The 12,736-nt window shown below is 32.8% G+C and overlaps 1 protein-coding gene across 1 annotated transcript in view; it reads left to right on the top strand.

Annotated features, from left to right (window-relative positions):
- LOC150101961 (ubiquitin carboxyl-terminal hydrolase 19-like) overlaps positions 1 to 12,736 on the top strand; it is a 629,785-nt gene that overhangs the window by 156,859 nt on the left and 460,190 nt on the right. Inside the window, exon 6 of the mRNA XM_090399944.1 lies at positions 2,071 to 2,186. Within this exon, the coding sequence (XP_090256070.1) occupies positions 2,071 to 2,186 (116 nt within the window). The remainder of the gene's footprint in view (positions 1 to 2,070; positions 2,187 to 12,736) is intronic.

The raw sequence follows: 12,736 nt of genomic DNA, 5'->3' as shown, positions 1-12,736 counted from the left end.
GTAGCATGAGTATGAAGAAATTATTGGTATGAGACAACCACCATACTGTCCTGGACACATATATACGTCCATAATTATATGGTTGTGAAGTGTCCATTGAAGTCAATATACTCTTTGGATATTATAAAAAAAATGATGTGAAATGTATCTTTTTGATATATTTGATACATGTTGGTGATTAATGCAGAGAGTCAGGGGAAACTAGATCATGATTGAAGATATGGCGAGAATTTATGCATAACTGCTAAAGTTACAGAACTGTGTTAATGATGAATGTATACAGTCATGGAGGTAATTGTGATGGAAGGATAATTATGTGCCCATCCGGTTCAGGCTTAATATGTGTCAGGGATGTCTACATAAATGAAGCATTAGGTATGAATAGAGATCTGCAAGTTGTCCAACTGGGTCATGCTGGCTACAGAGGTGAGTATAGAAAAACTCATTCACTGTCAGGGCACTTGCACTAATTCTGGCAATCCATTCCACTCATTCACCACTCTTCACACAAAAAAATCTAGTCTGCACTCCCTTACTAACCACACTTTTATACAACTTTCAGTTGTTCCACACTTTTGAACAACTTCTTATATATGTATTGAATAATGTCATTTGTGTCAATCTTATAGAATCTTAAATTAATAACATAAGTTTTTATCATGCCCTCTCCTTTCCTCTGCCTGTGAACTGAACTCTGCAACCCACAAACATTCAGTCTCTCTTCATAGGAAACATTCCACAGATCTGTCACTAGCTTGGTCATCACTCATCTCTGAATCCTAGCCATCACCTCCTGGTCCCCAAGAAGCCCGGGGGACCAAATCTGTGCACATTAGTCAAAATATGGGCCAAATCATAACTTTATAATGAAGGATAGTAACTCCCTATTTTTATTTGTCAGTGTGTTCTTCAACATTCAAGTAATCCTTTGAGCTATTTTGCAAACTTTTGCAAAATGTCCTTTGAACTTGAAATCTTTGTCTGCCATCATCATCATCCCAGATTCCTTGTCAATTAGCCTTAGTCAATTGATTCCTTAGCCTTGTCAATTTCCTTTAATCCAGTACCATCGGTGTCATTAACAATGCATAATCTCTTCATTCAAGTATATTACCTTACATTTTACGACATTGAATTGACAGTCATTATCCTTTGTCTACAGTGCCAGTTTATTTAAATTATCCTGCAGGATATCTGCATCACCTTTATCAACTATTGCCCTTCCCTGTTTTGCATTGTCAGCAAACAATTGAACATCTTTCATTATATCTGCATCATTAATATACAAATTAAAGAATAGCAGTTGACTTAGTACAGAACTCTGGGGTACTCCACTAGTCATCCGCATTTGCCTTGATTCTACTTCACTATATACCATCCCTGATATCTGTCTGTCAGCCACCACTTTCATAACCATTCCCATTTGAGACCTCTGAGTTATAAGTCTTCTATACAGCCTGTAAGGAATGCTGAGTACTGACTGGACTTCTGATATTGTGTTTGCTCTTCATTTTCTCATGGCACTCTATGAGTTCTCATGAGTAAACTATTCATCTTGATACAGAATGAAAAAGAATCAGCTGGAAATGCAGGACTTAGGCTATTAAATTGTATTCTTCATTGGTTTAAACTACAAGTGCAGTATGATGGTAGAACATAATATGTCATACCTTCTAGGATGTTTTTCATTCAACAAGGTTCTCACTGTTTTTGTTAAGAAACCAAGTTGAACACTGAAAATTAAACTACAGGAGCAATCTCAAATTCAGCATTAAAAAAGGGGGGGGGAGTAAAGAGAGCAATACCTTGTCAACCTATTAGATGGAAAACTTCGAAAATAAGACAAAAAAGAAAAAAAAAAGATTTATTTTTGAATAATAATTATAAGACAATTTATTCAGGCAGTAATTGTCAATAAAAGGAAGGATAGTTATACTATATATACTAATGACATACCTAAAATGCGTGCTTCTAGAGTTAGTGGTGATATTGCAATTTAATCCTTTTCTCTATTGGTTTTGTCAGCTTCATACTTATTGACAAAAATATTCCTCTTGCATTTGAACACAGGGAGTCTATATATCCTCAAGAGGGTTGCTTTAAATTAACTGCAAGCAAGCTTGAAGTTGTATTGAAGAAGAAAATTCCTCAGAAATGGGGTGCACTAGAAGCTCCAGTTAGTAAAGGTAGGCAGTGATATTATTATTGGAAATGATTATATATTAGGATAAAATGACAGCAGTGAATTTGCCAGTAAATCGGTTAAAGAAAATAATAAAGACGTTTTTAACTTTTCTTTATTATTTTCTTTAACAGATATACTTTGACAGATATTCTTTAACAGATAACTTTGAAATAATGCTGGATTTAATATCCACTTGATTTATATAAGAAAAGTTTTTAATCCTTAATTGTTCATATCAAATTGTGATTTTGTGTGTGTGTGTTGTGCACTGTTGTTACATTCCATTTGTGTCACACCACCACTGCCATGAAGTTGGCATTACAAACTAAAATTAAGTTTTATTGTTTCTTTTATTGCATTTTGTTTGAAATAGTGAGTTATTTGTTATTATTGCACAGTTGTATATGAAAAGGGAGAAAAGAATTTCTGATATGTATTTACTATAGTAAATTTTCGTCCACACTACACATAGAATGTAAATTGTATTCAGTGGCTTTCTTGCACATTGAGTGAGGCAACCGTTGTTCTGACTAGATAGTACAGATATCCATTTTAAAGAAATTTGGAACTCTTAAAATTAGTTGCAAAACAGTTATTTGAACAAAAGGACAAATCAAGGCAGAATGGAATTAGAAATGTGTGTACTGAGGTTTGGAGCCAATATTCAATTTTTTTCACTTCACACTGTGTTTGAAACTGGAATAGGTATTGTGTTTATATGGGGTAACTTCACTTAAGTACATAGACAATGGAGGTGTCCGAGTATTACTTCTGCTATAAGTTTTGATAAGTATTACTTTCTCATCATCGTCATCATAATGCTAATTACAGATATAGACCATATTGGTCTGTTCCAGTCTCATTATCCGTCTAATATCCTTTTTTGAGGTTCTATCCAGCCTTCTCTTTCCAATTGGTTTATATTGTATTATTTGTTTAGGATATCAGGTGTTGCCATTCAGTTTACATGTTTTATCCATTTTTGTTTATAATTATTTAGTTTTTCTTCTGTTGATTTTGTTTTTAGTTCTTTTAAAATATCTTTGTTCCTTTTTTGCTCTAATAATGTGTATTTTGTAGTTCTTCTCATAAATCTCATTTCACTTGTTTTTATTCTTTGTTTATCTTGTTTGTTTATTGCTCAAATTTCACTGTCATATAATAACATGGACACTGCTAAAGTATTGATATTTTCAAGCGTGCTTCTTTTTGTACTGTATTTGGATTGAGTATTCTATTTATCAGGCCTATAATCTGTAAAAATTTTGAAGTTTTTAATTTTATTTCTTTTTCTCCTTCATATGATATTTCACATCCAAGATAACTGAAAGTATTTATCTGTTCCATTACTTTATTATTAATAACTATTTTACTTCTAATTGGAGTTTGTCCACAAAATGCCATTGTTTTAGTTTTATCTGTGGATATTTTCATTCCAAACTGTTCTACTATAACGTTGAAATTATATATTGCTCCTCTGGGTGCACCAGTGAGTATATTTATTCTTTGTAATATATTAAACAGCATATATGTATCTTTTTACTTTGTCAAATGCTTTTTCGTAATCTGTAAACAAAAGTGTGTTTCTAAATTAAATTCTCTTCTTTTTTCTATAAGTAGTTTAAACAAAATTGCATCCATTGTAGGGCATCCTTTTCTAAATCCATTTTGACATTCTAATAATATTTTTTCACTGTCTATTTTCAATTTTTCATTAACTAGTCTACTATATATTTTGTAGCATGTATTTCGATAAACTAATACCTCTGTAATTATCAGGTTTTGTTGTATCTCCTTTTTTAAATATAGGTATTACTATACTTGTGTTCCATTCTATTGGTATTTGTCCATTTGTATATATTTTATTTAAAAATTTTAATAATCTCTGATGAAATTTTTTTTTTCAGCAAATTTATACAATTCAGAGTTTATCCCATTTTCTCCTGCTAATTTGCCATTTTTTTTTTATTTTACTTAGGTTGTCCTTTAATTCTTTCAGTGTTATTATATAATTTAAAGCATTTTTGTAAATTACACTGGCCAACAAAAAAAAAATTTTTTTCTGCTGATTATGATCTGACACTTGTTTTTTACTAATTTGGGTGCGCTGATTTCAAATATCAAACCCATTTTTCTCTATCAGGTCAGGTTTTTTTGCTAATTTTCTTTCTTTTTGCTAATTTGTAAGTTTTTGATAGTTTTAAGGAGGCAGTACTATTTAGAGGATCAAAAAAATCGATTTTTTAATATTATTTTCTGAAAGTATGTACTTTTAAAAATCTGGTCCTAACTTTTTTACCAAGAAATTCGAAAAATTCCCGAAGATATAGCCTATTATTCAAAGCGGTGCATAGATCAGAATCGGAGCGCTCACCGCTCTCGCTTGTTAGTAAACGAATAAATGTGTAAGAACCTGCAATGGCACGTACTGGCGCTTTGAATGCGAGAGAGGCTGATAACCGACCTAATACATTTAGGTGATGAAAAGTAGGCGATGATGGCTGCTTAAAACAAATGAATGCTATATGCGTCATAGCGGACAAAGAACGATCGAAATCAGTCAATCGTTAAGCGATCGTGAAAGTATGATGAGCGCTTATAACGTTTCAATAAAGTCTCTGGTTTTTTTTGTCTTGTTAATTGCATGTTAGTCGGCAGTGAAGAAAATACATCATGTCTACTACTCGAAATTGTGTCAATAGTGTAGATTCCTTCTGATACATTTGTGGCAGCTTTACTGTTCCCAGTCAAAGGACAAATATCACTGATTTCGTTAAGAAAGTGTACTTTGCATACTTTGACGTAAAAATTGCAGATCAGGACAAGTCATGGGCTCCAAATAAAGTGTGTAAGTCATGTGTAGAAAATTTACGACAGTAGAGCAAGGGAAAACGCCAAAAATTAGCTTTTTGGCATTCAAATTTTGGCGTGAACCGAAAAATCACATAGATGATTGCTATTTTTGTTTAGTTCAGACTTCTGGTTATAATAAGAAGAATAAGAAAAAAATTGTGTATCCAAATCTTGACTCAGCAATTCGGCCAGTTGCTCATTCCAATGAAATAGCCATGCCAATTTATAAAGGATTTCCTTTACTTGAGAATGAGCATGATCGGGATATGCCAGGTGTTCTTGAGGAGCAAGACCCGGATGTTGATTTAGACTATGAAAATTTAATTTCTAGTTCTGGACCGCAACGTTTTACTCAAGCGGAATTGAATGACTTTGTAAGAGATTTGGGCCTATCAAAGGAATCATCGGAATTGTTAGCTTCAAGATTAAATGAAAAAAACTTACTGGAGCAAGATACGAAGATAACTTTATCGTAGCATGGAAAGTAATCTTGTACAATATTTTAAACACGAGTGTGGGTTTGTTTACTGTAACAATGTATCAGGTTTACTAACTGTTGTACAGTATCATCCAAATGAGTGGCGTTTATTTATCAATAGTTCAAGCAGACGTCTCAAGTGTGTCTTACTACACAATGGGAATGTATATGGCTCAATTCCTATTGGCTATTCATTCCACTTAAAGGAAACATATGAGGACATTAAAAAGGTTCTGAAGTATATTCTGAAAATATACAGACCATAACTAGATCATCTGTGTGGATCTTAAAATGATGAACTTTTTACTTGGCTTTCAAAGAGGATATATGCAAAGTTTCCGTGTTTCTATGCTTCTGGGATAGTCGAGCTAGAAACCAACACTGGAGTCAGAAATATTGGCCTCTTAGAATATCCTTAAATGTTGGAGAACAGAATGTTATAAATCATCCTTTAATCGACAGAGAAAAAATCATTTTTCCACCTCTACACATCAAACTAGGTCTTATGAAGCAGTATGTTAAAGCTTTAGCTTTACAAGGTGACTGTTTCCAATACATATGTGAAAAATTACCACGACTTAGTTATGAAAAAATTAAAGCCGGTGTATTTGATGGACTGCAAATTAGAACTTTAATGAGAGACCCAAATTTCATCAACTCTATGAACGAAATTGAGAAAGAGGCCTGGACTTCGTTTACGATGGTTGCAAATAATTTTCTTGGAAACAAAAAAAGCGTGCAATCACAAAGATCTAGTGGAAACAATGCTTGAAAATTTCCAGCGCCTAGGTTGCAACATGAGCATAAAGCTTCATTTCCTATACAGTCATCTTGATAGATTTCCCGAGAATTTAGGTGTTGTAAGCGATGAACAAGGCGAAAGATTTCATCAAGACTTAAAAACTATGGAAGATCGGTACCAAGGAAGATGGGATTCTCACATGATGGCCGACTACTGTTGGAGTATTCAAAGGGATTGCCAAAACAGAACACACAGCAGAAATTGCTACTACAAACAAAAATTTATTCCCTGAAACTCATGTGTAAGTAAAATTGTTATTTTTTTTATAAATATTCTTGTAATTTTTAATGAATATTGTTAAGTAGTTATGTATCTAATTATCAACCTCTCTCGCATTCAAAGCGCCAGTACGTGCCGTTGCAGATTCTTACGCATTTATTCGTTTACTAACAAGCGAGAGCAGTGAGCGCTCAGATTCTGATCTGCGCACCGCTTTGAATAATAGGCTATATCTTCGGGAATTTTTCGAATTTCTTGATAAAAAGTTAGGAACAGATTTTTAAAAGTACATATTTTCAGAAAATAATATTAAAAAATCGATTTTTTTTGATCCTCTAAATAGTACTGCCTCCTTAAAACTATCAAAAACTTACAAATTAGCAAAAAGAAAATGTCATAGAGGAAAAACCTGACATGATAGAGAAAAATGGGTTTGATATTTGAAATTAGCGCACCCAAATTAGTAAAAAACAAGTCTCATATAAAAGTCAGCAAAAATTGTATTGGACAGTGTTATTGGTGTTTTTTCAACCACTAAATATTACATAAGATGAAATACAAATTAAATACATATTAAAAACATATGTATTAAATAGCTTCTCTCTTGGCACGTTGGCATATGCCAAGAGAGAAGCTATTTAATACACTACAGTTATATGGTGTTAGTGGAGCATTATATCAAGCAATACTTAGTCTTTATTTGAGTTGTAAGTCAGCAGTTAGAATTGAAGGAAGTACAGGAAGATGGTTTAATCTTAAATCTGGTGTGAGACAAGGATGTGGGAAATTATGAAGGAAAAGTGGTATTAAACATGATATCAAAATTGGAGATGTCAGTGTCAGCTCTTTGCTTTATGCAGGCAATGTTATACTTCTAAATAAATCTGCTACAAGTCTGCAAGATTCCCTAAATAAATTGAATAACTGTTGTAATCAGTGGCGCACTCAGAATTTAATCTTGGAGGGGGCCGAGTTGAGTAGACGATTTGAGAATGCACACTACGCATCACATACGACCTGTGACTGAGCATCTGCAATGATCGCTAATTCATAAGTAGTATAGAAATAGAAGACACGATACATCATAAATAAAAAAAAATTTTTTTTAATTTAATTAGGAAACAATTTTTGGAAATTTTTCTAGTGTTTTTTTCCTTTTTCTTTGGGGGATGCCAGGGGCTCCTCCCCCCGGGTGCACCACTTGTTGTAATAGATATGGTATGAATGCCAGCTATAAAAAGACAAAGACAATGAAAATAGGCAGAATCATTGAAAATGTCCACTGTTGTGAACGAAGAACCTGTGGAACAAGTAAAACATTTCGGCTACTTAGGCACGATTTTTAGTGAAAATGGTAAATTAAATATGGAAATAGACATGAGAATCAACAAAGCTGATATGGTAAGAAGCCAATTGAGAAATAGTCAGAACACTAAATTAGCTGTATACAAGACAGTGTTCAAACCAGCATAGCTAATCTCAGGTGGTATGGTCACTTAAACAGAATGGGTGAGGAAAGATTAGTAAAACAAGGGTTCTCTGCAAGGTTGATGGAAAATGATCCAGAGGAAGACCAACATATAGGTGGATTGATACTGTACAAAGTGCCTTAGATGATAGAAATATAAAATCTGATAATGTTGGGATCTTGACAAGTAACAGACTGATTTGGAGGAAAATTGTTAGTAATGATGTAAATTTTTCATGTACACCCCTTGAGGGTACATGGCAGGAATTTGATGATGACATGCAAATTAGGTTTAATAGGTCGAAGATTTGATACAAAAACTGTTAGCCTACTAGTTTTGCCACTCTGACTGGTGGCTTCGTTCAGGCAAGATAACTCTACACATAACAGCTTAACAAAATGAGCTAAAGTTTCAAATTTATACATATCAAAGGATGGAAAAATATCAAATTCATAGGAACCGTTACATAAACACGTGGAGCATGTATATTAGCACTTGGTCAGTTATTGTTAAGCAGGTGTGTCCTATATTTGGCTGCGAAGTTGAACTCTGATGTGTTGAACGATCTTATGAGTGATTTCCAAATATCGCAAAAGATCATCCCTTGGTTTCTGTTTAGGCTGCCTCTGGAATGGATCACTACTGCAGCTTTCTTTATGTTGAGGGAGAGGTAGTCCTCTTCTGTATACGACATAGTACTTTTATCCCATTCAATGTTGTAGTTTGTGTTGGAAAAATGGAAAGCTAAACCAGAATTGTCTGGTTTAGCTTTCCTAAAATTCTCTATTGTTGTTTACATCTCTGATGTGCTCCTTTTGTCTTATTTCTAAACTTCTAGAAGTTTGTCCTATGTAATTCAGGCTGCAAGAACGAGGAATGTTGTATACTCCAGGGTGTTTATTGAAAGTATTCTTGTCTTTGTGTAACTGTAATATATTGTTAACTGTCTTTATTGGTGTTTGAAGGCAACGCGAATGTCATGAGGCTTTAGCAGGTTGACAATTTTTTGTGAGACTGTGCCAGCAAAAGGAATGGAAATGGAAGTCCTGTGATGAGTTTCTTAGATTTGCTGTTGAGAGGGGTCGGAGAAAATATCCTTTTTATTAATTTTCTCAGGTATCCATTGTTTGTTAATGTTTGGAGAATAAGATCTAATTGGTCTGTTAAAACTGCGTCGTCTCTTATTATAGAGGTTGCTCTGTTTTTCAGCATATGTATAATGTTTAACTTTTGTGAAATATGGTGTGAGATAAAATGCAGGTAATGACCTCTGTGAGTTGGCTTGTGGTATACATTAAGATCAATGCTATTATCCTTTTGTTTTTTTAATTAGTATGTCCAAAAAAGGTAATTTCCCTTAATTTTTAAGTTCTAAGGTGAACTTGATTTTTTGGTGAAATGAGTTATGGAAGTTAGGAAATCATATAGTTCTGCCTCACTGTGTTTCCATATGATAAATATGTCTCAGCATATTCCACCATACTGACGGTTTTGGATCTGTATGTGACAAGATATCATTTTTGAACTTTTCCATAAATAATTCTGCACATGGAGGAGATAGAGGACTTCCCAGTGCGAGGCCTGAAAGTTGTTTATAGATCTTGCCATTTCATGTGAAGAAATTCGAATTGAGGCAATGTCTATAAAGTTGAGCGATGTCTTGAGGAAACAGATTGTCTATGAGAGTCATGACTTCATTCACTGGGATATTCATAAATAAAGACACAACATCTAGACTAGCCAGAATGTTTTAATAAATATGGAGATATTTATTAAAAAATATTTATTTATTAAAATGAAGTCATTCACTGGGATATTCATAAATTGAATGAAGTTGAAATTGAATATTCATAAAGTGAATATTTTTGAATTCACTTTATGAATATTTTCATAAAGTGAATTCAAAAATTCGCTTTATGAAATAAAGTGAATTTTTGAATTCACTTTATGAAACCTTTATGAAATAAAGGCTTCATAAAACTTTATGAAATGCTTTATGAAATAAAGTGAATTTTTGAATTCACTTTATGAAAATGTAAATTCAATTCAAATTTAAAAGCACACATTTCTGATATATGTGTCTGTATTTCTAATGTGTGCTTTTAGAAGACCAGCAAGATATTTGGATAATAGATAAGTTGGGGAGTTTATCCCATCCACTATTGGATGGGATAAACTCCCACACTACATCTCCCACAACATAAAGGAAGCTGCAGTAGTGATCCGTTCCAGAGGCAGCCCAAACAGAAACCAAGGGATGATTCTTTGTGATATTTGGAAATCACTCATAAGATCGCTCAACACATCAGAGTTCAACTCCACAGCCAATTATAGGACACACCTGCTTAACAATGACTGACCAAGTGCCAACATACATGCCCCACGTGTTTATGTAACAGTTCCTGTGACTTTGATATTTTTTCATCCTTCAGTTATGTATTAATTTGAAACTTTAGCTCGTTTTCGTTTTTAAGCTGTTATGTGTAGAGTTATCTTGCCTGGATGAAGCCACCAGTCACAGTGGCGAATTTAGTAGGCTAACAGTTTTCGTATCAAATCTCCGACCTATTAAACTTAATTTGTATGTCATCTTTTACGTCTATTTCACAATTTATATTTGCAGTTTCTTTTATATCTGCTGCATTCATGTGTTTTAGTATTTTATACGCATTGGGTCTTATTTTATGTGTCATTTTCTAGATATGATAGAAATTTTTCTTAGCTTTCTCTGTGTCTGTTTCTGGTTTCTCTTTTGGCTATTGCTCATCTTTTTTTATATTCCATTTCATCTTGTTTTTTGCTACTTGACCATCTTTTAAAGGCCAGCTTTTCATTTTCAATTATTGTTTTTATTTCATTGTCCCATATATGTAATTTTTTATTTTTGTGATATTTTTGTGTGTTCCTAGACTTTCATATGCTGCTGATATAATAATTTTTTTTTATATTATTCCATTCTTTCTCGATGTCTTCATTTTCTTGTGCTTCTTCTAAGTAGTTATTAATCCTCTGTAGTTAGTAGTCTTACTTTGAAATTAGATTTTGTTTCTCTAGTTTGTTTATGTCTTTTGTATTTTTTGTAAATAGTGATCTGTGTTGATTTTTAGCCCTCTTCTGACTTTAACATCTAAAGAAGTTTGCTACCTTTTCATTTGTTATAAAGTAGTCTATTATTGATTTTTGTTCTCTTGCACACTATGTATATTTATGTATATTTTTATGTTTGTAGAATACATTCTACAAACATAAAAATTCATTATTTTAAAATTATTATATAATCAATGAGTCACTTTCCATTTTTCTTTACTATTGGTTCTCCAAATTTTTCTATATTATTATCAATTTTTGTTCATTCTTATTCTGGCATTAAGATCTCTGGCTATAATTATATGGTCTGTTTTATTTAAATTTTCATATATTCCTTGTAACTGTTTGTAAAAGTAATCATTTTCTTCTTCCTTTCCTTCTTGGGGCATACACTCCAATGACTGTTAAATTTTCTTTATTTAATTTTAATCACACTTCTAATATTCTTTCATTCCAGTATGTATAGTGAGTTATTTTTGCTTTAATTGATTATCGATCCAAATCATTACACCAACTTTTGTATGTATTTGTTTGTCCACTCCACTATATATGATATGATAATTAGTTGTTTCTTTTGTTCCTTTAAGTTTCTTTTTTGTTTCTGTAAGAACTGACATTTCTATATTTTCATCATTTAAAATTTTACCTAATTCTTCTTATGTGCTATGCTTCTAATGTTCCATGTAGCATATTTCACCACATTTTTCTTTTTCCAAAGTTTCTTAATCTTTTCCAGTTTGTGGTCTTTTTCCCATGTTTTCTGTCCAATGTGGAGTTTATTGAGACTTGAAAGTAACATGTGTTTCCCTATGTCAAGTTACTAGCATGGCAGTAGGTATCCTAGTGGTGGGACTGCCACCTTAAGGAAACTACAGTTTGAGAGGAAAAAGTCCCCCCCTTTGCCCTTGAATTGCTATAATAGTACTGGGGGAGAGAGGAGTATGAAGTAAGAGAGAGTAGAGGAAAGAAGAGTAGAAGACTAGGCTACAGATATGATATACCAAGTGTATATAGTAGGAAGTAAGATCAGGAGGTATCTCAGGTTTGCCATGCCCATACTCACCAATGTGAGCCCCTGAGATCGTATTACTTTCTCATTTTTGTAATGAACAATAATGGTAGGCAAAGTCTAATGAATTATTGCCTATTAAATGGTTTTGTTTTGATAAGTTTCCTTTTTTTTTTTTTTTTTTTTTTTTTTTTTTTTTTTTTTTTTTACATATTTTGCAGTGTTCTAGCACTACTGACAGAAAAGCATAATAGTTAAATGAGTTATTACCTAATTCAGATTGCTAACCTGAAGAGTTCTATGATAGATACATCAACAATGAGTCATTTTATAGCAACCAGGTGTTTAGATGTTATTAGGCAGTGTTTACATATTTCTCCATGTTAGTGTTTAATTATAAATAATGGATGAACATATGGTATGTCTACAAAATTTTTTAATGTATGCACATGACATACAGCTAATTATACTATGATAATATAATATGACACAATATTTTAGTACTAGCTACCACTGGATGATTTCAATGTGGCTTGTTCCTGCTGCATAACAGATATTCCACTGATAGTCTCTTTCTAGATGTCATGTTGGATGTCACATGTGACTTATGCAGCACTAGCTCTGATCTTGTTTT

This window comes from Typopeltis vanoorti, chromosome 11, assembly GCF_054136105.1.
Source record: "Typopeltis vanoorti isolate ZY-2024b chromosome 11, IOZ_Tvanoo_1.0, whole genome shotgun sequence".
NCBI lineage: Eukaryota > Metazoa > Arthropoda > Arachnida > Uropygi > Thelyphonidae > Typopeltis > Typopeltis vanoorti.
The sequence above is the reverse complement of the archived record's forward strand: the minus strand, read 5'-3'. Positions and strand labels throughout refer to the sequence as shown.